Source organism: Heterodontus francisci, chromosome 16 (assembly GCF_036365525.1).
Source record: "Heterodontus francisci isolate sHetFra1 chromosome 16, sHetFra1.hap1, whole genome shotgun sequence".
In the NCBI taxonomy this organism is placed as follows: domain Eukaryota; kingdom Metazoa; phylum Chordata; class Chondrichthyes; order Heterodontiformes; family Heterodontidae; genus Heterodontus; species Heterodontus francisci.
This window is the reverse complement of record NC_090386.1, coordinates 53,288,273-53,313,478: the sequence shown is the minus strand read 5'-3', so window position 1 is coordinate 53,313,478 and position 25,206 is coordinate 53,288,273. Positions and strand designations below refer to the sequence as shown.

Below are 25,206 nucleotides of genomic sequence, written 5' to 3'. Positions count from 1 at the left end.
CAGTTCAGTTTCTGGTCAATAGTAGCCCCTGGGATGGTGATAGTGGGGGATTCAGCGATGGTAATGCCATTGAATGTCAAGGGGCGATGGTTAGATTCTCTCTTGTTGGAGATGGTCATTGCCTGGCACTTGTGTGGCGCGAATGTTATTTGCCACTTAACAGCCCAAGCCTGGATATTGTCCAGGTCTTGCTGCATTTTTACACGGACTGCTTCAGTATTTGAGGAGTCGCGAATGGTGCTGAACATTGTGCAATCATCAGCGAACATCCCCACGTCTGACCTTATGATTGAAGGAAGGTCATTGATGAAGCAGCTGAAGATGGTTGGGCCTAGGACACTACCCTGAGGAACTCCTGCAGTGATGTCCTGGAGCTCAGATGATTGACTTTCAACCACAGCCATCTTCCCTTGCATTAGGTATGACTCTAACCAGCAGAGAGTTTTCCCCCTGATTCCCATTGACTCGTTTTGCTAAGGCTCCTTGATGCCATACTTGCTCAAATGCTGCCTTGATGTCAAGGGCAGTCACTCTCACCTCACCTCTTGAGTTCAACTCTTTTGTCCATGTTTGAACGAAGGCTGAGTGGCTCTGTCGGAACCCAAACTGGGTATCACTGAGCAGGTTATTGTTAAGCAAGTGCTGCTTGATGGCACTGTTGATGACACCTTCCATCACTGCTGATGATTGAGAGTAGACTGATGGGGCGGTAATTGTCCAGGTTGGACTTGTCCTGCTTTTGTGTACAGGACATACCTGGGCAACATTGCCGGGTAGATGCTATACTAGAACAACTTGGCTAGGGGTGCGGCAAGTTCTGGAGCACAGGTCTTCGGTACTATTGCCGGAATATTGTCAGGACCCATAGCCTTTGTAGTATCCAGTGCCTTCAGTCATTTCTTGATATCACGTGGAGTGAATCGAATTGACTGAAGTCTGGCATCTGTAATGCTGGGGATTTCAGGAGGGAGCTGAGATGGATCAGCAACTCGGCACTTCTGGCTGAAGATTGTTGCAAATGCTTCTGCCTTATCTTTCACACTGATGTGCTGGGCTCACCCATCTTTAGGATGGGGATATTTGTGGAGCCACCTCCTCCAGTTGGTTGTTTAATTGTCCACCACCATTCACGGCTGGATGTGGCAGGACTGCAGAGCTTAGATCTGATCCGTTGGTTATGGGATCGCTTAGCTCTGTCTATTGCATGCTGCTTATGCAGTTTGGCATGCAAGTAGTCCTGGGTTGTAGCTTCACCAGGTTGACACCTCATTTTGAGGTATGCCTGGTGCTGCTCCTGGTGTGCCCTGCTGCACTCTTCATTGAACCACGGTTGGTCTCCTGGCTTGATGGTAATGGTAGAGTGGGGGATATGCCGGGCCATGAGGTTACAGATTGTAGTTGAGTACAATTCTGCTGTTGCTGATGGCCCACGGTGCCTCATGGATGCCCAGTTTTGCATTGTGAGATCTGTTCGAAATCTATCCCATTTAGCACGGTGATAGTACCACACAACACGATGGACAGTATCTTTAATGTGAAGGCGGGACTTTGTCTCCAAAAGGACTGTGCGCTGGTCACTCCTACCTATACAGTCATGGACAGAAGCATCTGCGGCAGGCAGATTGGTGAGAACAAGGCCAAGTATGGTTTTCCCTCTTGTTGGTTCTCTCACCACCTGCCACAGACCCAGTCTAGCAGCTATGTCCTTTAGGACTCTGCCAGCTCGGTCAGTAGTGGTGCTACCGAGCCACACTTGGTGATGGACATTAAAGTCCCCCAAACTTGACTGCCATACTAATGAAGCAATCCCAGGTAATTCAAATACCTAGAGAAAGCCATTGTCTGGGTCCAAGGCTCCTCAGACTTCCGTCTGCAGTTGGGCCTTTCAATGTGCAAAGGTGTTTCAAATGCAAATTGCAGTGGCCATCTTGGTAGCCAGTTTTTTTTCAAGTTACTGTAGGCTTTTTTTCCATTAAAAGTCTGAATTTCCAACTGCTGAGTTAATATTTCTCATTTGGCATATAGGGTTTTAACATAGAAAATAGGAGTAGGCCATTCTACCACTGTTCTCCAAGTGCTCTGCTATAAAATCTTTGATAATGGACTCTAGAATTTTCCCCACTACTGACGTCAGGCTGACTGGTCTATAATACCCTTTTTTCTCTCTACCTCCCTTTTTAAATAGTGGGGTTACATTAGCTACCCTCCAATCTGTAGGAACTGTTCCAGAATCTATAGAATCTTGGAAGATGACCACCAATGCATCCACTATTTCTAGGCCCACTTCCTTAAGGACTCTGGGATGTAGATTATCAGGCCTTGGGGATTTATCAGGCTTCAATCCCATCAATTTCCCCAACACCATTTCTCTACTAATACTGATTTCCTTCAGTTCTTCCCTCTCACTAAACCCTGTGTTCCCCAACATTTCTGGTATATTTGTGTCCTCCTTTGTGAAGACAGAACCAAAGTATGCATTTAGTTGGTCAGGCATTTCTTTGTTCCCCATAATAAATTCCCCTGTTTCTGACTGTAAGAGACCTGCATTTGTCTTCACCAATCTTTTTCTGTTCACATACCTATAGAAACTTTTAGTCAGTTTTTATGTTCCCCACAAGCTTACTCTTGTACTCTATTTTCCCCTTCTTAATCTTGACAGGAAGAATTTCTTCTGAGGATCATTAATCTTTGGAATTCTCTACACAGAGCAGCGAAGGCTGGATCATTGGATATATAGAAAGCAGAGTTACAGATTTTTGACCTACCAGGGTTATGGGGCACCAGCAGAAAAGTGGAGTTAAGGCCACAATCAGATTAACCATAATCTTTTTGAATGGCAGAGCAGGCTCAAGGGGTCAAATGGCCTACTCCTATTTAGTGTTCTTAATAAGCAAGCTACAGAATTGAAATATTGCAATTGTCACACCAAAAACAGCTTTTGCTGATGTATAAAGCAACAACAGTGGTGGCCACATCACAAACAGATCTGCGGTACAAAATGCTGAAGATATTGGTGATTCGAACATTAGAGTTTTCCTGGAAAACTTCTGATCCAAATTAACTTTAGCTAACTATTCAAATACTATGATTTATTATATCAAGGTTCACAAGATAGTGCCTATATTGAAGTAGGTGTATTACAATTCATCTCCTAATAAATCAAGTTTTAAAGCAACAGCGACACACCCTTCCTTGCATGAGTAAAATCACTGGACACATTTTGCATTTGGTCACAGAATTTTTAATTTTTCTAATTAAGTTTACTTCACAAGTTATAAAATTACAATACATATTTTCCATACTTTAGTTCTCATGGTGACACACATAGTATTATCAGAATCAGTTTTTCATAGCCTAAAATATAGCTGTAACCAAAAATTTTGGGGGGGTGGAAGAAAAATATCAAAGCTCTGGACATATCCAATAAAGCTTCAGAACTTTGACATTGGTGCTGAGTTAAAGTAAGCGTGATCAGAGCTAGGAAAACAGGAATGGTCCCAGTAATGAAGCTTAAAAGAGGACAGATGAAGAACAAAGCTTTTTCATTGAACATGGCTTGCAGGGTCCAAAGGTCTGTACAGCTCTAATCTTGGAAATAAAAAAAACAAAATATGCAAACAGCTGCATGGTTTGAGTGCAAATTCTTCTTACCTTTCAAAAATAATCACAGACCATACACAATGATATTGATTTGCCTCACACGTTTCACTAGCTCATACGTTTTTTCACAGCTAATATTTTGAAAAACTGATACTGAGGAGAAATAATCATTTCAAATATTACACGTTCAGTGAAACATAACTTGAATTTCACACTGACTTTGTAATGTGCATAAAGTTACTTCAAACATGTCTTGACAACTTTTAATATTGATTTATGTACTGTGTAATAAAATAATTGCCATCTTGAAAACCATATACAGGAGTCACATTTAATTAGTTTTATTTAAATGTATTGCTAGTACCTATTATGCTCACTAAAAAAATGAATTAAAAATACACAAAAGCAACATTGTTGACTAGGAAACTTTTGTGGGTGTTGGAATTTGAATACAGTGATACAGATAGAAGGTTTCGCTATTAAAGTTATGCTAAAGCTTGGGAAGGTAAGCTAGCGAAACAAAATTGACTGATTACATTAAATATAAGTCCTGCATACAGACAAAAAACAAGAAGTTGTTTTGCCAAAATGAAAGCATTTAAACTTAACCGTATGAAAGTAGAGATAAACCAATACACGATGTATACGTTTTGAACCCTGTTCATAGATAACCCATCATTGAGCAGTTTTTTGTCGTAAGTTTTATTTAAAAAAAAGTTTATTCACCAAACAACTGGCAAGAATTTTCAACAACTTACATTTATGTAGTGCCTTTTACATAGAAAAGCATACCAACGCCCTTCAGAATCAAACCAAAGGAGGAGATATTAGGAGGACTCGCCAAATGCTTGATCAAAGAGGTGGGTTGTAAGGAAGGCCTTAAAGGGGTGAATGAGGTAGAGAGGCAGATCTGTTTAGGAAAGGAATTCCAGTGCATGAGGACTGGATAGCTGAAGCATGGTTGTCAATGGTGGCGCCAAAGTATGTGGGGATGGGGGCACAAATACACAAAAGGCCAGAGTCAGAGGAACATAGTTCTGGAGGAAGGTTTTAGGGCTAGAGAAGGTTAGAGAAATTGGCATGGCCTTGAAGGGATTTAAATATGAGGTTGAGAATTTTAAGTTGGAGGCGGGGGACCGACCTTATAGATAAGCGGGATCTGATGTGGGATTAGATCATTCCCTCTAAAATGCACAGCAACCTGAAAGTTGCCACGGAGTGTGCACAAGTTAGCCCCTTTTAAATTACTGCGCATGCGCAGCCACACAAAAAATTTACAGGTGCCATGCACTTAAACAAATCACTGTCACCGGTGCACTCCAAAAAAAAAAAAGGTACATTGAAGAATTTTGGGTGAGCTAGAGTTTAAAAGGCTGGAGGATGGGACTCTGGCCTGTAAAAGTAGAGTCTGGTGGTGACGGAGGCATGGGTCAGGGTTTCAGCAGATGAGCTGAAGTAGAGGTGATGTTAAAGATGAAAAGTAGCAGTCTTTGTGAAGAGTACATGGGACTGCAAACTCAGCTTGAATAAGACACAGATTTCTCCTAAACTGAATTAGATTGCTAGCATAATCGGGAAAGGGGCTGGAGTAGGTGAGGTGGTAAGGGCAGAGCATTTGTGGCAGGGGCCAAAGATGTTGGCTCCAGAGAGGAAATGGAGGGGCAATTTATTGACTAAGACAAGCATGAGCTCCTCATGCTTGTTGGAGGCAAGGGGAAAGGGGTTTAAGGAGGCAATTGAGTAAACAAAGCGGGATTATTTTTGCTCTCCAGGATGATCCTGGAACAGTGGGAGGTTTTAGCAGAAGAGAAAGGGGTCCATGGGTATTTGAAGTAATCCAGTGAGATCTCGTGATGGATGGCGACAACAGTGGCACACTAGATATGCTCAAGTTTGCATATATTGGATTTGAGAGCACAAAGGTGAGGGCCATAGCAGTGGAATCAACCTGGATAGGAAAGAATAAAGATTTTGCTGGGAACAGGGGCATGAAAGTTGGATACAAAGGTGTGGCTGAGCACAGCAGTGAATGGAGAGCCAAAAGATGGGCAGTTTGAACTTAGAAAGTGCATTTGTAAGTGCATTGGGTGTTTTTCCCTCCCCGCCCCCAGGGATGGTAACAGTAAGTGGGATTAGAAAAGGACAAGGGATGTGGGGTGGTGAAGGACACAAATAAATGGTCAGAGCTGGCTTATTCTATGATCATTACCCTAAGTGTAGATGCACCAGGCGAGGTCGAGGAGGTGGCCTTGAATATCTACAGCAGACTTTATATAAAGGGAGATTTAGGGAGGACAGGTAGTCAGTGAATGCAAGAGAGGAGGGACGAGATGAAAATCACAGTGATTCCTCATCCTCAATGAATATGAGTGCTGAGGGCAGAAAGGAAGGAGAATCTTAATGTTGGGCTGGGGAAGGACAGTAGCCAACAAGAATTTTAAAGGAGAAGCAGGATAAAATGAATAGCTTAAAGCAGGAGAAAAGGAAGACACCAAAGCGTGATTTGATGATAAAGAACACATCACCACTGAGGCATGCTAGGTGGGGCAGGTGGTAGAAAGTATAGCCAAGAGTGGAGTTTTCAACAAGAGGAAAGGTTTTGCCACCAATGAGCCTAGTTTCAGTAAAAGCCAGGATGTCAGTTCACTTGTGTACAATAAGGTCATAGGTGGCAAAGGATCAGTTGAGAGTTAATGGACATTATGGGGAAGAATGTGGAGGTGTGATTGTTGGTCCACTGGCAGAGTCCAAAGCGATGATAGCGGATGAGCTGAGTGGAATGGGAAGGATGGCAAGGTCGTCCTTGGTAGAAAGACTGGCGACAGGGAGGAGCAGCAGTTGGGTTGCTGCTGATAAGGCAGCCGTGATGGGTGCCTCAGTGACCCCTTCAGAGGATGCCAAAAGAGGCACAGAAGGTGCTGTAAGCTTGGAAATATGACAGGAGACTAGAAAAGCAAAGTAACCAAAAGGAGAGAAATAAAAGGTGACTGCAAAGGAAGAGGACAGGAGAAAAGGGCCTAAGGGGGTCCAAGGCAGGAAAAAAAAAGATAGGAGTAATGAGCTCAGGACAGGAGCTGCAGCCAAAAGCTGCATACAAATGGACACAATTAAATACCAGAAATTGTCTATTTTTTTAATAAAATGAACTCGGAACTTGGAGAGGTTCCAAAATAAAGAATTCCCTCACTGTGGTTAAGTAAACCCCAAAACTGGATTATACAAATTTGCTAGCTCTAGGAGTGGAGATCCTTTATTAGTTTAAATCATGGTAACATCTCTGATGAGGCATGCTCTGAGTTGTCAGTATAGTTGGTCTTGGTTTTATTTTCAGTAGTTAAACTAGTATTTGAGGAGGGATATCAAACTATACCAGGCAATCTTTACTGATCACAGTAAAATGTAAATATTCCTTAATTCCAGAACCTGGATTCACAAATATTTACAGGAATTAGTAATGGCTCAATTTGTTATTTGGCAATTATATTTGAAGCCATACATCAAGCCATCTCATCAACTGGTACTGAAAAATCAATAACAGATTTAAATTGATGTGAAAAAAGCTTGAGATTCCCAAGTCAAATAAAGCCTTGGAAACCTGTGGTGTTTGGTTTTCAAACCTTGCTAAAGCTTTCACAATAGTTCCATATTGTAAAACACTGGACAGCTGAATGAAGCCATTAGAAACATTAATATTGAGCCCCTCCTCAATGCAAGTTAAATTCTACTTGTATTTTAAGCAGCAATGATAAAAAAAAATGATCTCAGGCCAAATTGCCTATCACTATATGCAAGCACTTATAAAGTAGGACTTTAAATTCAACAAAAACTAGTATGCAGCAGTTTTACATTTTTTTATATATAATGTGTGTATATATATATATATACATATATATATATATATACACACACACACACATTCAAAATAATAAAGTTAAATATTTCTGGCAAAGTTTTTTTTAAGGCCTTGTCAGTATTATAGCACACAAAACAAGCAAGCACCATAAGGACACGCAATTTTGCAGCAATTCCATCCCCAAGATGAAATTTCAGTATTTCCGCAGCTACACGATTGTGTCCAGAGAACATATTTCTATTGACCTTGTTCGTCAAGTGCAACACACATTGTGTTCATATTACACTATGTGAATGTTAATTTGAAAAACAGAAATGGCTACATCAAAGGATCACTATTCAAATGCATTAAAGTTCCTTCAGACATCTTCAGTTTTATAAGAGTCCTTATTTTTGGAATATTATGCGCTTCCAGGGTGCATCTTCTTCAGACTGCAGTCATAGATTTGGCTGGTGCAATTAGTTGGCAAAAAGTAGTTTAAAAAGTCAAAACATTGGCATTTACTTTGTTTTCTGAGCCCATTTGAAATCATCTGCTCTGGGTTTATTTCCAGTTAATCCTTGGATAATGTTCTCCAGAGTTTTCCAGAATCCCATTTTCTCCAGGGGATAGTTCAACCAACCTTAAAAGATTAGAACATAAACATTACACATTATTGTCCTCTCAATTTTAAAAGGGCAGGTATAATACCCTTATATAGTTACCAATTTAATTGGACAAATTGATTTTTTTCCTTCAAATATTACATTTAGCTAGAGTGGAGTCTGGACATGTACAAACTTAGGTTCATACTGTATTCATTTGATCTCTGGCTGTTTAGTGAAATAAACTAAAGAGCTGATGTATTTTGTACAATAATCTGTATTTTCCCTACATTTCAGATACTCCACACCATATGCAGACTTAGAGATCAGTCAGGTAACCTGTTCCCTGGCTTCAAGCAACACCACTGTTGAGTCAGTGACAAGGGAACCTCACACCAAGAATGGCTTTCCAAGAAATCACCTTGCTTTGGTTGAGTGGGAACTCAACACATGGCCAATCATAAAAGTGATCTCTTGGACTATTTTTTCATGGCAGTGAATAAAGATGCTTACTCCACTGTACCATCAATGTGCTTTTTTTGAAAAACAAACTAAGCACATGTTTTTTCATAGAAAACACTGAAGAAGCAATTCATTTAGGGTTTTTTCTTGCACCAATGGGGCCTCGACTAATCTTGCAAAATAAGAAAGAGGCCCGACTGGTGGAAGACATACTACTTCAGAGTTTGGCTTTGCCATACATAGGTAAATTAAAAAGAGCTTTGACATGGCAATGACAGCCATATCTGTAATGGAATTTTAAAAATTGGATTTGTAGATAATCTAACATTAATTATTCCTATGAATGATTCAACCAGATTCCTCCCTTTCCTTCCAACAGCCAGATTGTTAGACTACAGAATCAATACAGAAAGCAGGCTCGGATTTTGGTTGTACAGCTACAAATTCACAAAGCAATGAGGAAATTTAAACAACAAATAGAAGTTTTAATGTCTATATATAGCTGACCGATTCAAATTGCTGACCTGTGGTAATACAGAAGTAAGTTTCATGTGGAGATACATGATGAATACGATGATGTTTTCGGGGCAGAATGATGTGCCAGTCCTGTAAAAAGCTGACCCATGAAGGAAGTCCAAAATATGTATGAGACCATTTGTGAATCTGGTTGGTCAGTGTCACAAATAGTCCAAGAGAAAAGACATAGCACTCCCAAGGATATATACCATGCATGACCTCTGTAAAAGGAAATACATCTTCATTAGAAGGATATGAGCAAAAAGACACTGGCAACAAACAATGTTTTGAAATTACATATATGCATACCACACCATTACTCAATAACATGAAAACAATTTTTCTAAGTCACCATTTACTTTATACAACTGGTTTAAAGATGACTGCAAATCTTACTAAACCAACATTAATCTGCTCACCCTTGAGATTTGTAACTACTTTCATAACCACTGTTCTGGAGTAAGTGCTTGGGTGGTGTGAAATCAATATTTATAGCAGGTGAATCTTCAGAATTCTATCGTCTTAGAAATAAAGGACACAAACTTTGCATCTAAACATCCTCATCTTTCTCACAAAATACAGCTTCTTGATCAAAAACGTGCCAGTGCAGTGTAGTCTGCATTCAGAATAGCTGCAATGAAGGTGTAAAATGAGCTAGAGCTAATGCCATCAGTGCAAAACCTTAACTCCACACGCTGAGTTCCAAGTCTACAAAACGAGTATTTAAGATTGGTTAGTCTCCACCAATCAGGTTTCCAGTGCCTATCCATCCACAGCACAAAACTGCTCCACAATGTGACAATAAGCAAGCAGGCTAACTCGAAATCTTTAGGTTATAGACATGGAAAAAAAAATTCCTTGCCCTATAGTAGGTATTCTTCTGAGAGAAGATAAGACACTATATTCTTTTGTTCTGCCTTCAAAAATGTTGAGCAGTTGCTTCTACTCCTCCACCTCTCCTCTCTGACGCAGCTCAATGGCACTGCTTTCTCAGTTCCACTCTTGCCTGTACCAAAGTAGTCAAAATATCTTCAATACTTGCAATAACCTTAATGCCACACATCCTTTTTTATTTCTCACCTCTATGCTGCCCTCATCGATAGTCACTGTATTCTACCTGTCACCATCCTTTATTCAAGAACTGTTACGATACTGTCTGACATAAGTCCTGAATGACCTGTGGCTTTCTGCAGCTCAACACAGTCAAGAATAAAGCCCCCTTAATTTCACAGCACCTATGTTTTTGGGCTTCTATTCCATGAAACTCACTGGTAGTTCACTCAGGCCAAACCAAGCTTGGCATTCTCTGTTGGACCCCAAGCCGAAAGTGGTTATTAAAGCTACTTTTTTTTCCAACTTCTTGAACATTACCCGCTCAAATCACCACCTCACTCCCTTCAGTGCTGGAATGCTTCATCATCAAGGATTACTGTAATGCTTCACTTACTCTTCACTATCTACCTGTGCCCCAGATTAAGATCCTTAACCTCATCTACAAATTCCTTCATGGTCCTACTCCACTGATGCCTCAGTCTACACCCTCCACTCTCATGAAACAAGTTTATAACTTGTTCCACAAGCCTATCATTCCACCAGCTGATATTCTTTCACATCACCCTTGCCCTATGGAGTTCTCTTCCTAAACTACTTTCCAAGTCGTTATTGTAGTCTAGACACTGCAAGAAATATAATTGAGTTCCATATAAATGGACAAACTAAAACTTTAAAAAATGGTGTCGAATCAAATACAAATTTGATGTCTATAAAAACAAATATGTTTTATGTCTTTAACATAAAACTTTTCAATACTGTTCTTACTCATAGAAAAGATACAATTGAAAATCTATAGAAAGTCACCCATGGGCTGCTTGTAATCACCTAATGATTAGAATTCTTTTTCACCCTATTGAGCTCAATTCCAGTTTATGGATACAGTATGACCTTGATTATCTTGGAGGTTTTCACTAGAGTTGAGCTCAGGCAGAAATATCAGTGAGCCCTCTGAAGTAAGTAGGAACCTTCTTGCTATAAACACCCAAGAAAATGTGGTGCTCCCTCTCCCCTCCAAGCAAATTAAACCAATCATGGAGCTTTTCACAATGTATCTTAGAATATCATGAATGTGTAACTTATGGAGAAATATTTAATTTAAAGCCTTCAGGCATCTGTCAAAAACATCCACAGTAGACACACCTTGGTAAACCACTCTTTGCAGGCATTTTATAACCTGCATTTTAAATGTTGCTAAAAGTTTGCACTTTTAAAAGCAGATTTCTCATGAATCATCTAAAGTAGTATCCCAATAAACTTGGAAGTGACATGTTATGAACCTTGGTTCATTCATTGCAATATTGCACAGCAAAAAATAGATACACATAACCTTTAAAATGCCAATGACCCTGCAGATGGTGCTCTTCAGTAATTTTTGCTCCAGTGAAATGAGGGAAATACAAGAGAATCTTCAAAATGATGTCCATTATAATTAATTTGAACAAACGTTTAATTAAATGGGATGATATCTAAAGTTGATTAATTACATCCCAAACATTCCACTGTCACAATTTCCAACTAGTATAGTACTGGTTGCAGTTCTCTGCTAGTGCTTGAAAAGCAATCGTATGAAGTAGGCAGAGTTCTACATATGGATTTTCAGGCACACACTGGGCACTGCCTACTGGCCTCCCAATCATCATGAACCTTGGCATTAGAGTGCTGATGTGACAGTAGTTCTTTATAATCTTTTGAAAAGAAAAGATAGTAGAGTAAGTCACTTTAAAAGTGTTTTAGAAGAAAATGTAGAATGCAGATTCATGCTTAGAACCGCGCCCCACCACCCCCGCCCCCAGACATTTCCTTCCTCCCTTCAATTTTGTAAAGGCATCTCTGCATTTTCTGGGAATAAGTGACTAATCCTGAGAGAGCTTGATATTGTAAGAGGAAACACATCAATTTCATTACCAACTACTCATGACGTTTGATTACTTCATAATATTCCCTGGGGACTTTTTAGAAAAACAAAGATACTTTTTTTTTAAGTAGATAGATTAGATAAAGGTTACAAGTAATTGAAAAAATTTGCTTTGCAGGTGGAACCTTTGCCAGATTTCCATAAACAAGCCATTTAATTTTTTCCCCCAAGAAACACACAGACATTAATGACTTTATAATTATACTCAAGCTTATTTACATTCATACATCACAAATGACAAATGAACAAAAAATGCTGTATTTGCACAAACTCCAGTCACACGAACACTGACATTAGCCTTGAAATCAGAAAGGCCTGCAAGCTTTGTGGCCTATTTTGTTTTAAGCAAGGTATAGGTTTCTATATTTTCAAAACAGCTTTGACCACCCTCTCACATTTTGGGGGAAGGAAAGGTATAGGTGCATCACTTCAACTCAGCAATGTTAACAGGAATTTCTTCAGTAAAGTCTCACATGACACAGATAAGCACACAAAGACTTTTCAGTCAAAAAGTATGGACTGCATTCAAATGTTGCTTCCAAGAGTTAAATAAAGTATGGTAACCTGACTCCCAATTCACCCCCGATTTGTATGTGTACAGGCTCACAGCCACACTCTCCTGTGACATTGCTTGAAGAGTTAGAGATATGCAGTTTAAAACATTGCTGCAAGCATTTTATTTGTTCATTCTTCCCCTTCGCCCTCCCCAAAATCTTTTTTTCAATTATTTACATCATTATAGGATCGTTTTTAATTCTGCATTACTAATGGTAGTTCTGTACATCTTGCAAAAGGCAGTTGTTGGTTTGACACTGCAGTTATTCCCCATTATTGAGTCTCCATAATTTTTAACACTTCATGTCCTGGGTCAGCTCCAGCTGGAATGTCTGAGACTAGAATCAATGGGCCGTATAAATATTTCCTGTTGGTGCTAACATCTGTGCTCCTCAGAGACAGCCCAACCACCTTTAGCTATTGAAATGAAAATTAATAGTTTAAATTGTATAAAAAGCTGGGAAAAAATCTTGTCTCCTTCCAATGTATCCCCTCATTATTTGTAAATTTCTACCTGGTTGTCATGTAACACAGATTGTCAAAGTGCACTCTGGCCATTTTTGTTCCACAAGAGCAGGTTAAAAACCAAAACTCTTATGCTATGTCTCTCACACCTGCAAAGTTCACCCACAACAGCTGAAAAAACGGAACACGCAAGGCTTAGGTGAAATTTTCCACTCGGGTCCATAGCAGAACTCAAGCCATACAAAGAGGGGTAAACCTCTCCAAGGGAAACATCTGTCAGTGATTCCAATATTAAATTACTAAATGAATAGTTTTAAAGACATGTTTAAATATACAGCAGCACTATTTCAGTAACTGTTTAGGATCACGGGTGGCATTGCTCGTGGGGGGAGGGGCAGGGGGGAAAGAGCGTCTCACTCTCTCTCACACATAAAAGTCAAGGTCAGTGGGATCAAGCCCACCCTGGAAATTTAAGCATGTAGTCTAGAGACTGCAGTGCAGTACTGAGGAAGTGCCATCTTTCAGATGAGGCATTAAACTAAGACCCTGCCTTGCCTGTCAGTTGGATGTAAAAGTTCCCACAGCACTATTTGGCATAAGTAGGAGAGTTCTCCCAGTGACCTGGCCAACATTTATACATAAATGAGTTGGACTCAGCAATTAGAGGTACTGTGTTGAAATTTGCAGATCATACCAAATTGGGGATATGGCTAATATGGAGGACTCCACCAAAATACAGCAAAACAAACAAGCTTGCATAGTGGGAAAATACATGGCAAATAAAATTCAATATAGTGACATGTGCTTATTTTGGCACGAGGAATAAGGTTAAAGAGTAAATGGAGCAGAGACCTAGGAATGCAAATACACAATTGACTACAAGTAGCAAAAAAGTACTGGGTTTCATTTAGTGTCAAAGACACAGAAGGAAGCCATTCGGCCCATTGAGTCCATGTCAGCTCTCTGTAGAGCAATCCAGTCAATCCTATTCCTCCGCTCTATCCCCATGACCCTGAAGGTTTTAGTCCTGAAAACTTTTCCCCTCAAGAGTCCATCTAATTTCCTTTTGGAATCAATCATCATCATCACTTCCACCACCCTCGATCTCTTTTGCTCAAAGGAGAACAATCCCAGCTTCTCCAACCTAACCTTGTAGCTAAAATCCCTCATCCCTCCAACCATTCTAGTAAATATCCTTCCTCTGCACCCTCTTCAAGGGTGCTCACATCCTTCCTAAAGTGTGGGGAAATGAATGCAATACTCTAGTTGTGGCCTAATCAGAGCTTTATAAAGTTTCAGCAATACTTCCCTGCTTTTGTACTTAATACCTCTATTCATGAAGCCCAAGATCCCATATGCTTTGCTAACTTCTCTCTCAATATGTCCTGTCACCTTCAAATATCTATGTACATGAAACCCCAGGTCCCTCTGTTTCTGTACACTCTTTAGAACTGTGCCTTAGTCTATATTGCCTCTCCCTACCCCTTCGACCAAAATGCATCACCTCTATTAAATTTCATCTGCCACTTGTCCGGAAATTCTGCTAGCCTATTGTTGCAGTCAATTGGTATCGTCCTCACTGTTTGCCACGCCCCCAAGTTTAGTATCATCGACAAATTTGAAATTTTACTCTGTATTCCAACATCCAAGTCATTTATATATATCAAAAAAGCAGAGGAATAGAATTCAAAAGCAGGGAGATAATGTTAAACTTATGTAGGTCCTTGTTTAAAACACACTGAAGTACTGAGCGCAGTTCTGGAATCCATACTACATTTAGGATATTGAAACACTGGAGAAAGCGAAGAAATGATTTACAAAGCTGTTACCAGAATGGAGAGGTTGCACCTGTCAGGAAAGATCGAGTAGGCTGGGGCTCTTTCGAAGAGAAAAGACTAAGAAGAAACTGATAGAGGTCTTTAAATACATGAAGGGGTTTAATAGTTTCGCCACATCCAACCTTGTTTCTACTTGTGGGCGAGTCCAGAACAAGGGGGCATAAATACATGATAGCCACTGACAGATCGAATAAAAAATGCAGGATTTTTAACAGAGGATGGTGAGGAAGTGGAACTTGTATGCAACAATACGAACGGTGGTCAATTTATTCAATAATTATTGACAGAGGTGCTGATTTTCAGTTTGCTTGGAATCTTCCAGGTTTTACACATTCCACAGCTTACTGCATTTAAAGAGTGACACGAACAAAGTGCACTGACATTACTACACATACTCAGCATCCATCTATCAACGTAGCTCATATTGAAGTACAACAATGTACTATATACAGAGCAATTATAACCAAACTAAAAATAACCTCCACCTATGTGGAGGTGAAATGCGAGGTGATGCATTTTGAAAGATCCAATTCAAGAGTGAACTATACAGTAAATGGAAAAGTCCTGGGGAAAATTGATGTACAGAGAGATTTGGGTGTTCAGGTCCATTGTTCCCTGAAGGTGGCAACACAGGTAAATAGAGTGGTCAAGAAGGCATACGGCATGCTTTCCTTCATCGGACGGGGTATTGAGTACAAGAGTTGGCAGGTCATGTTACAGCTGTATAAGACTTTGGTTCGGCCACATTTGGAATACTGCGTGCAGTTCTGGTCGCCACATTACCAAAAGGATGTGGATGCTTTGGAGAGGGTGCAGAGGACGTTCATCAGGATGTTGCCTGGTATGGAGGGCGTGAGCTATGAAGAGAGGTTGAGTAGATTAGGATTATTTTCATTAGAAAGGCGGAGGTTGAGGGGGGACCTGATTGAGGTGTACAAAATCATGAGAGGTATAGACAGGGTGGATAGCAAGAAGCTTTTTCCCCAGAGTGGGGGATTCAAATACTAGGGGTCACGAGTTCAAAGTGAGAGGGGAAAAGTTTAGGGGAGATATGCGTGGAAAGTTCTTTACGCAGAGGGTGGTGGGTGCCTGGAACACGTTGCCAGCGGAGGTGGTAGATGCGAACACGATAGCGTCTTTTAAGATGTATCTAGACAGATACATGAATGGGCAGGAAGCAAAGAGATACAGACCCTTAGAAAATAGGCGACATGTTTAGGTAGAGGATCTGGATCGGCGCAGGCTTGGAGGGCCGAAGGGCCTGTTCCTGTGCTGTAATTTTCTTTGTTCTTTGTATACAAGTGTTTCATCACCTCAAAAAGTCTTGGAGTCTAAGTACAGATTACTGGGCAACCAAGTAGATTTAGATATAGATTTAGATTTAGAGATACAGCACTGAAACAGGCCCTTCGGCCCACCGAGTCTGTGCCGACCATTAACCACCCATATTATACTAATCCTACACTAATCCCATATTCCTACCACATCCCCACCTGTCCCTATATTCCCCTACCACCTACCTATACCAGGGGCAATTTATAATGGCCAATTTACCTATCAACCTGCAAGTCTTTTGGCTGTGGGAGGAAACGGGAGCACCCGGAGGAAACCCATGCAGACACAGGGAGAACTTGCAAACTCCACACAGGCAGTACCCAGAATTGAACCCGGGTCGCTGCAGCTATGAGGCTGCGGTGCTAACCACTGCGCCACTGTGCCGCCCTGTGAACACCATTCACAACAATTGATTTTAAACAACTTTTTCCTTGCAAATTTCCTCTCCACCTTCCTCTCCTCGAGGCACTGAGTGCTTACAGGGGTACAATTCCTTTGATGCCAATCACTATCAAGTACCTTACCCATTCTTCACACGTAAGAGTTCACAGCAAATGTTAACAGAGTATTGGATAGCAGAACACATCACAATCAAACTTAATCCTCTGCTCATCTGAGCACTTACATAAAGGGCTTCTGGATAGCAATTCGAAGTGGTAACTCTGGCCAGTTCAAACATCTACCACCAACCCTGCAGAAATCAGTTAACTCAGCAAAATCCTGAGACAGAAACCTGGGACCTTGTGTATGGCTCATCTGCTACCTGGATAAATCCACTGAGCCAGCTGGGGAGTCTTTAAAGGCATGAATTGATCCTGATTAATTCCACAACACCAATCACACTGCAATCGTTTTAAAATCAGTACACCAGATTAACATACCTGGGGATACAGTAAAAAACGTGTATGCCATGTTAGCCAGGGGAATCACAGTAAGCATACAGTTATCGCCATTTGTTTCTATGAAGTCATGCCTCGTTATAGCAGTGGGATCAATATGATGTTCTCTGAATGGTCTAATAAAAGCCTGGAGCAGAAAGAAACATCATTACAGTAAAAGTAGTGTGTCAGCAGCTTGTGAATATTTTATGGCACAAAAGGTGCACCTATATTGGAAAATAATATTTCATTTTAACAGTGCTTAATCTCAGTATGGTAATACAATTAAAGTGTAGTTACACACACACAAATGCATAAATGCCTGGATTTTGCGATCGGAAGAATGGTGAGGCTATCAGGGCTCATTGTCATTATGAAGTAAATCGGGTAGCAACTTCCAGAGACCCCACACACAGTTATACGAAATCTAGAAGTTGCTGTCCAATTTGCCCCACTCTTCCACAAGTGGCATTACGCCAGTACCTCATCGAGAGATTCGGCACTAAAACACATGAAGTGTGAAGTTGCAGTACTTAACTCACTAAGCATACCAGAAAAATTAGTGCTTGTGTATTCAGATGCAAGTGAATTTTTAAAATGGCGTAAGTCATAATTACTCCCAAATAGCCTCTCTAGCCCTGAAACTTTTATTTTACAAGTCTGGAGTCTCAATCCTTCAGAATTTAATTAACGTGAAGATTTTTTTAAAAAATGCGATGTAATTTTTTCCCCTACTTTTTCTTTGTCTCTTACCTCTCTAATTCATCTTTCTGTCACTCTCTAATTTCTGTACATGATTTTACATTGAATTAAATATTCTAATTTATACTTCCTGGTTTAAACTCTATAGCTCAGTGAGGAGCCTTCAAACTGATTGGTTGAAGAAACACATTGTTGTTTGTCCTGCTCATGCATGCCACAAATCCCCTGTACAGGGTGTCACACTGAAAAGGATCTCTAAAAACTGTAAGTTACCACTCAAAACCTGACGAAAATTTGGTGAGCAGCTAGAAGCGTAATGAACAGTGAGTACCATTTCTTCACCGCTAATCCAATATCTGGTCCATGATCTGGTTCCACTTATGTGGCAAAAAAACCACTCTTCCCAGTCAGACAGTACCTATAGATGGACCAGAATCCTAGCCCAACCATATCATTTGCTCCTTCTAACTGACAGAGAATTGTTCAAAAAAAAAAAAGCAGCAACTATGGACATGCTTATTTGTGCAACTTGACAAATGTTTGCAGTTCACTCAATAAAAATGCAGACAGGAATAATCCTTTGTTTTTAAACTTAGTCTTCCTTGTCCGCATCTCACGTGGTGCAGCATTACAATCTCCTCCTGAGGTCCGCAGCATCACAGATGCTATTCTGCATTCCATGTGACATCAATAAATGGCTGAAGACACTGGATGCAGCAATGGTTAGGGGCCCTGACAATATTCTGGCTGTAGTATTGAAGACTTGTGCTCTCGAACTAGCCGTACCCCTAGCCAAGCTGTTCCAGTACAGCTGCAACACTGGCATCAACCCGACAACGTTGAAAACAGCCCAGTAATATCCTGTCCACAGAAAGTAAGACATATCCATTCCAGCCAATTACCGCCTCATCAGTCTACTCTCGATCATCAGCAAAGTGATGAAAGGTGTCACGACAGTGCTATTAAGCAGTATGTACTCAGCAATAACCTGCTCACCGATGCTCAGTTTGGGTTCTGCCAGAGCCACTTGGCTCCAGACCTCATTACAGCTTTGGTCCAAACATGAACTGAAGAGGTGAAGTGAGAGTAATTGCCCTCAAAAACAAGGCAGCATTTGACTGAGTGTGGCACCACAGAACCCTAGCAAAATTGAAGTCAACGGGAATCGGGAGAAAACATTCCACTGGTTGGAGTCATACCGAACACAAAGAAAGATGGCTGTGAAGGGCGGCACAGTGGCGCAGTGGTTAGCACCGCAGCCTCACAGCTCCAGGGACCCGGGTTCGATTCCGGGTACTGCCTGTGTGGAGTTTGCAAGTTCTCCCTGTGTCTGCGTGGGTTTTCTCCGGGTGCTCCGGTTTCCTCCCACAAGCCAAAAGACTTGCAGGTTGATAGGTAAATTGGCCATTATAAATTGTCACTAGTATGGGTAGGTGGTAGGGAAATATAGGGACAGGTGGGGATGTTTGGTAGGAATATGGGATTAGTGTAGGATTAGTATAAATGGGTGGTTGATGTTCGGCACAGACTCGGTGGGCCGAAGGGCCTGTTTCAGTGCTGTATCTCTAATCTAATCTAATTGTTGGAGGCCAATCATCTCAGCCCAGGGCATCACTGCAGGAGTTTCTCAGTGTTGTGTCCGAGGCACAACCAACTTCAGCTACTTCAACAATGACCATCCCTCCAATATAAGGTCAGAAATGGAGATGTTTGCTGATGATTGCGCAATGTTCAGCACCATTCACGACTCCTCAGATACCGAAGCAGTCCGTGCCTGAATGCAGTAAACCTGGACAACATTCAGGCTTGGGCTGGTAAGTGGCAAGTAACATTCAAACCACACAAGTGCCAGGCATTGGCCGTCTCCAACAAGACAGAATCTAACCATCTCCCCCTTGACATTCAATGGTATTACCATCGCTGAATTCCCCCATCAACATTCTGAGTTTTACCATTGATCAGAAACTTAACTGGACAAGCCACATAAATATGGTGGCTACAAGAGCTGGTCAGAGGCTGGGAATTATGCAGCAAGTAACTCACCGCCTGACTCCTTAAAGCTTGTCCACCATCTACAAGGCAAAGTCAGGAATGTGCTAGAATAAGCTCCACTTGCCTAGATGAGTGCAGCTCCAACACCACTCAGGAAGCTCAACACCATCGAGGACAATGCAGCCTGCTTGATCGACACACCATCCACCACATTAAACATTTACTCCCTCCACCACCGATGCACAATGGCAGCAGCGTGTACCATATACAAGATGCACTGCAGCAATTCACCATGCCTCCTTCGACAGCAACTTCCAAACCTGCGACCTCTTCCACTTAGGACAAGGGCAGCAGACACTTGGAAACACCACCATCTGCAATTTCCCCTCCAAGCCACACCCATCCTGACTTGGAAATATATCACCGTTCCTTCATTGTTGCTGGATCAAAATCTTGGAACTCCCTCCTTAACAGCACTATGAGACTACCTGCACCAGATGGACTGCAGTGGTTCAAGAAGGCAGCTCACCAACACCTTCTCAAAGGCAATTAGGGATGGGCAACCAATGATGGCCTTGCCAGCAATGCCCATGCCAGCAATGCCCATATCCCATGAAACAAATAATAAAAAAAATTTGATCATCCAGAATGATCATAATTTCTAATGAATTATAATGACAACTTTGGGAGGGTGGGAAGTAGTAGAGAAAGATGTGTGTAGTGCTTGTATTCAACTAGCTGCTTTTCAGACAGGTGGAAGCAGTTAAGGATTCAGTGAACCAAAAAGGCGGCTGCGAGTTATTTCCAGCAACTACCAGAAATAACTGGTGGAGGTTCCTGCTGCAAATTACCACCCTTTAAGCAATGTCAGGAGGAGAACATTGCAACTGAGCAGGACTGCCAGTTAATAATGGCCACAGCAGTGCAAGGCAGCTGTTTTTTGGGGGCCATGCAGGCAATATACCCACTATCATAATAACAAGTGGTTGGTGAGTGAGACTGACACTATCATGGGAGAGATACAACTTAAATAGTGTCTTTAATGTAATAGAAGACCCCAAAGTACTTCACAGTAGATAGAAATAAAACTAGCCATTGGTGATTTAGGAGGGGGAAGTAACAAGGCAGACAGGTTTAAGTAAAGTCCCAAACAGCTGAAAGCTTTGCTAGTAATTGAGAAATAGTGGAAAGAGCAGATGCACAGGTGCTCAGACTTGGAGGACGGTTGGACACGTGCTGGGATGTAGGATTGAAGAAGGTTGCAGAGGTAGAGCAGGGCGAGGCCATGGACCAATTTGTTGATGAAGACAAGCATTTGGTGTGTTGGGGGAAAAGGGAAACAGTCAAGGACAGTAAGGATACAGGTGATGAGTGAAAAGCCCAAGATGAAAATGTTGAAGTTTTGGACAAATAGATCTTTTACAAAGCAGCAGTTTAAGAGGCTGAAATGGAGAGTATTGAAGTCTACTCTGGAAGGTAAGGAAAATATGGATAAGAATCAACATCAGAGGAGGCAGGATAGCTGTAAAGGGGATAGGATGGGAATTTGCAGAGCTGCAAGAATGCTATTTTGACAATAAATAGGATACAGAGTTTGAAGGCAAGCTCACAGGAATAGAACACTACACTGCACACCATCTTGTTCAGCCTGAGTGAGCAGCTGGGAAGGGAAGTACAGTCAGAAACAAAAGGTATAGAGTTTTTAAGCAAGAACCAAATAAGATTTCAGTTTTCCCAATGTTAAACTTTATTTCATCCATGATCGTTTCAATTAGGCATTCTATTTACCACAATCTCTCATATGGAAATTGATCCAAGCATGAGGAGCTCATGGACTTTGTCACTAGGATTGAAAGCATCTGTTCAGTTGCCTCTACTGTTCTCCCCTCGCCCAATTTTGAAGTCTTCGTGCCCTAACCTCCCTACAAAATGTAATGGCTGAATAAGAAAAGCATAATTAATTCCACAAGCTATAAACACTAAACTAAGTAAGGCATTGTAACATATAGTGTACAGGCCTTAATAACAAATTCAATATTATGACATGTATACTGGAATTTTTCATTATTATGAGGAAAAGCCTGAGAAATCCAGTCCTATTACGTACCTTGCCAAGTATAGGCAGGTCAACAGAACCCCACGTGTCTGCTCCCCAGTGGACCAATCCTGAAGCAAAGTCAGCAGTAACCATCCCAGCAACTGGATTAAAAGAAACAATTAGAATAAATACCATCTTTATGACTTGGTTATTCAAAAATATACAAGATCATACAAGTAATACAAATGTTTAGAACAAGCCCTTCAAATAAAATCTACCCCATAGCTATGTATTACGTTTAGCTATCAATTCATATTTACAGCAATGATCAATTTTCATTTCATTCAATAACAACTTGCAGTTATATAGCACTTTTAATGTAGAAAAATATCCCAAAGTGCTTAACAAAAATATATGTCGAGCCAAAGGAGTTACTAGGAGAGGTGACTAAAAGCTTCATTAAAGAGACATCTTATCAGGAGGGTCTTAAATGTGAGGAAGGTGAAGAAATTAAATGATTTAGGGAGTGCACTCCAGAGCTTAGGGCCCAAACAGCTGATGGCACATTTGTCAATGGTGGGGTGAAGGAAATGAGGTGTGTGCAAAACAGCTAGAGTTGGAAAAATGGCCTCCAAACAAGTCCTCAGGGATGCTGCAGGGCTGCAGAACATTACAGACATAAAGGACGACAGATGAACATGATAAACGGAGGCATTGTTGTAGAGGTAGTAGGCGGCTGTCTATACAATGGATGTTGAGAGTCAGAAGCTCAGCTGGGGTCAAATTGAACATCAAGGTTGCGAACAATCTAGTAACTGAACAGGGGGTTGGGATTGGTGACAAGTGTCGGAGTCAAAGATGATCATGTTAGTCATACGAATGTTTAACTGATAGAAATTGCAGCACATCTAGAACTGGATGTCAGACAATGAACCTGACAATTTTCAGTCCACATGCTTCCATTTTTTCTATCAGTCTCCTTTGTGGAACATTATTAAGGACTTCTGGAAACTATGTCCATAAACATTCGCTCATCCACCACGTAGTGACCTCCTCAAAGAATTCAATCAGTTTAGTTAAACATGAATTACCCTTTACAACTCTATGCTCTCACTGACCTGTTCATATCTGTTCAATTGCTCAGTCACTCCATCTCTGATAACAGATCTGAATAACTTCTTTACAGCAGTCATTAAACTAATCAGTCTATAACTTTCTGATTCATCTTTCCCACCCTTCTTAAATAATGGAGTAGCAATGGCAATTTTTCAATTTAATGGGATAATTCCTGAATCAAGATCATGACTAAAGCATTTGCAATTTCCACACCTACTTCTTTTAATATCCTGGGGTGGAAACATCAGATCCTGGAGACTTTTCTTCCGTCTCACAGAATGAATTCAGGTTATGTAGGCATGGTAAGGTTAGGAGAGAAATGTCCTGATCGTAAATTAGAGAATAGGGAGAGATAATATGAGAGAGAAAAGTTAAAGAGATCCTGTGATGGGATGAAATAGACTCGTAGACGAGGTGGAGCCAGCTTAGAACACCGACAAACCTATATCCAAATTCATATTCAGTTATGGAGGACAAGTCAGACCAGAAGCAGTTTTGGGGACAAAGTATCAGGGGTCATTGGATTATGTTTTTCAACCATCAGAAACTACACCATATACACACCCACAAAGATCCCTCTGGAATTCTAACCCCCAGGATATTAAAAGTAGGTGCAGAAATTGTAGATGCTTTAGTCATGATATTCCAAAATACTCGAATTATCTCATTAGATTAAAATATTGCAAATGTCACTCCATTATTTAAGGGCGAGGAAGATGAGCCAGGAAACTACAGACCTATTTATCTAACATTTGCTATCACAAAATTATTAGAATCTGTTCAACGCCTCAATTTAAAAAAATCTCATCTTTGTTTTCAAATCCCTCCATGGCCTCAGCCCTATCTCTAATCTCCAGCCCCACCACTGTCCAAGATATCTGCGTTCATTTAATTCTTTTTTTAATTCGTTCATGGGATGTGGGCATCGCTAGCAAGGCCAGCATTTATTGCCCATCCCTAATTACCCTTGAGAAAGTGGTGGTGAGCCACCTTTTTGAACTGCTGCAGTTCATGAGGTGTATGTACATCCACAGTGCTGTTAGGGTGGGAGTTCCAGGATTTTGATGTAGCGATAACGAAGGTGATATAGTTCCAAGTTGGGATGGTCTGTGACTTGAAGGAGAACCATGCCATTAAATGTCAAAGGCAAGTGGTTAGATTCTCTCGTTGGAGATGGTCATTGCCTCATACCTGTGTGGTGTGAATGTTACTTGCCATTTATCAGCCCAAGCCTGAATGTTGTCCAGGTCTTGCTGCATGCAGGCACAGACTGCTTCAGTATCTGAGGAGTTGCGAATGGAACAGCATACTGTGCAATCAGCGAACATCCCCATTTCTGATCTTATGATGAAAAGATGGTCATTGATGAAGCAGCTGAAGATTGTTGGCCCTAGGGCACTACCCTGCGGAACTGCAGCAATTTCCTGGGGCTGAGATGATTGGTTGTGGCTGTTGGTAACATCTTCCTTTGTACAAGGTATGACTCCAGCCAGTTTTTTGGGCTTCATGATGCCAAGGGCTTTCTCTCCCCTCACCTCTGAAATTCAGCTCTTTTGTCCATGTTTGAACCAAGACTACAATGAGGTCTGGAGCCAAATGATCCTCGCGGAATGCAAACTAAGCATCAGTGAGCAGGTTATTGTTGAGTAAGTGCTGCTTGATAGCACTGTTGACAACATCTTCCATCATTCTGTGATGATGTTTAATTGTCCACCACCATTCGTGACCGGTTGTGGCAAGACTGCAGAATTTTGATCTGATCTGTTAGTTGCGGGATCGCTTAGCTCAGTCTATATCATGTTGCTTCCACTGTTCAGCATGCATGTAACCCTGTGTTGCAACCTCCCTCAGCTGGCGCACCTCAACATCTCATTTTAGGTATGTCAGGTGCTGCTCCTGGCACACTTTCTTACACCTCACTGAATCAGGGTTGGTTCCCTGGGGATGGTAGCATCAGTTTACAGATTGTGGTGGAACACAATTCTGCTGCTGCTGATAGGGCAAAGTGCCCCAGAGCTGCTAGATCTGTTCTGAATCTATCCCATTTAGCACAGTGGTAGTGCCACAGAACATGATGGAGGGTGTCCTCAGTGTGGAGACAGAACTTTGTCTCCATAAGGACTGTGCAGTGGTCATTTCTACCAATAATGCCATGAATAGGTGCACCTGCAACAGGTAGATTGGTAAGAATGAGTTCAAGTAGGTTTTTCCCCTCATATTAGTTCTCTTTGCCACAGGCCCAGCACGGCAGATATGTCCTTCAAGATTCAGCCAACTTGTTCAGTAGTGATGCTACAGCGCCAC

The 25,206-nt window shown here is 41.2% G+C and overlaps 1 protein-coding gene across 1 annotated transcript in view; it reads right to left on the bottom strand.

Moving 5' to 3' along the window:
- Positions 1 to 3,233: 3,233 nt before the first annotated feature.
- The window catches only part of LOC137378102 (plasmanylethanolamine desaturase 1-like), a 33,746-nt gene continuing 11,773 nt past the window's right edge, over positions 3,234 to 25,206 (bottom strand). Inside the window, exons 3-6 of the mRNA XM_068048196.1 lie at positions 21,856 to 21,947; positions 17,058 to 17,202; positions 9,024 to 9,236; positions 3,234 to 8,075 (exon numbers count right to left, since the gene is read on the bottom strand). Coding sequence (XP_067904297.1) covers positions 7,954 to 8,075; positions 9,024 to 9,236; positions 17,058 to 17,202; positions 21,856 to 21,947 — 572 coding nt within the window. The 3' untranslated portion in view covers positions 3,234 to 7,953. The remainder of the gene's footprint in view (positions 8,076 to 9,023; positions 9,237 to 17,057; positions 17,203 to 21,855; positions 21,948 to 25,206) is intronic.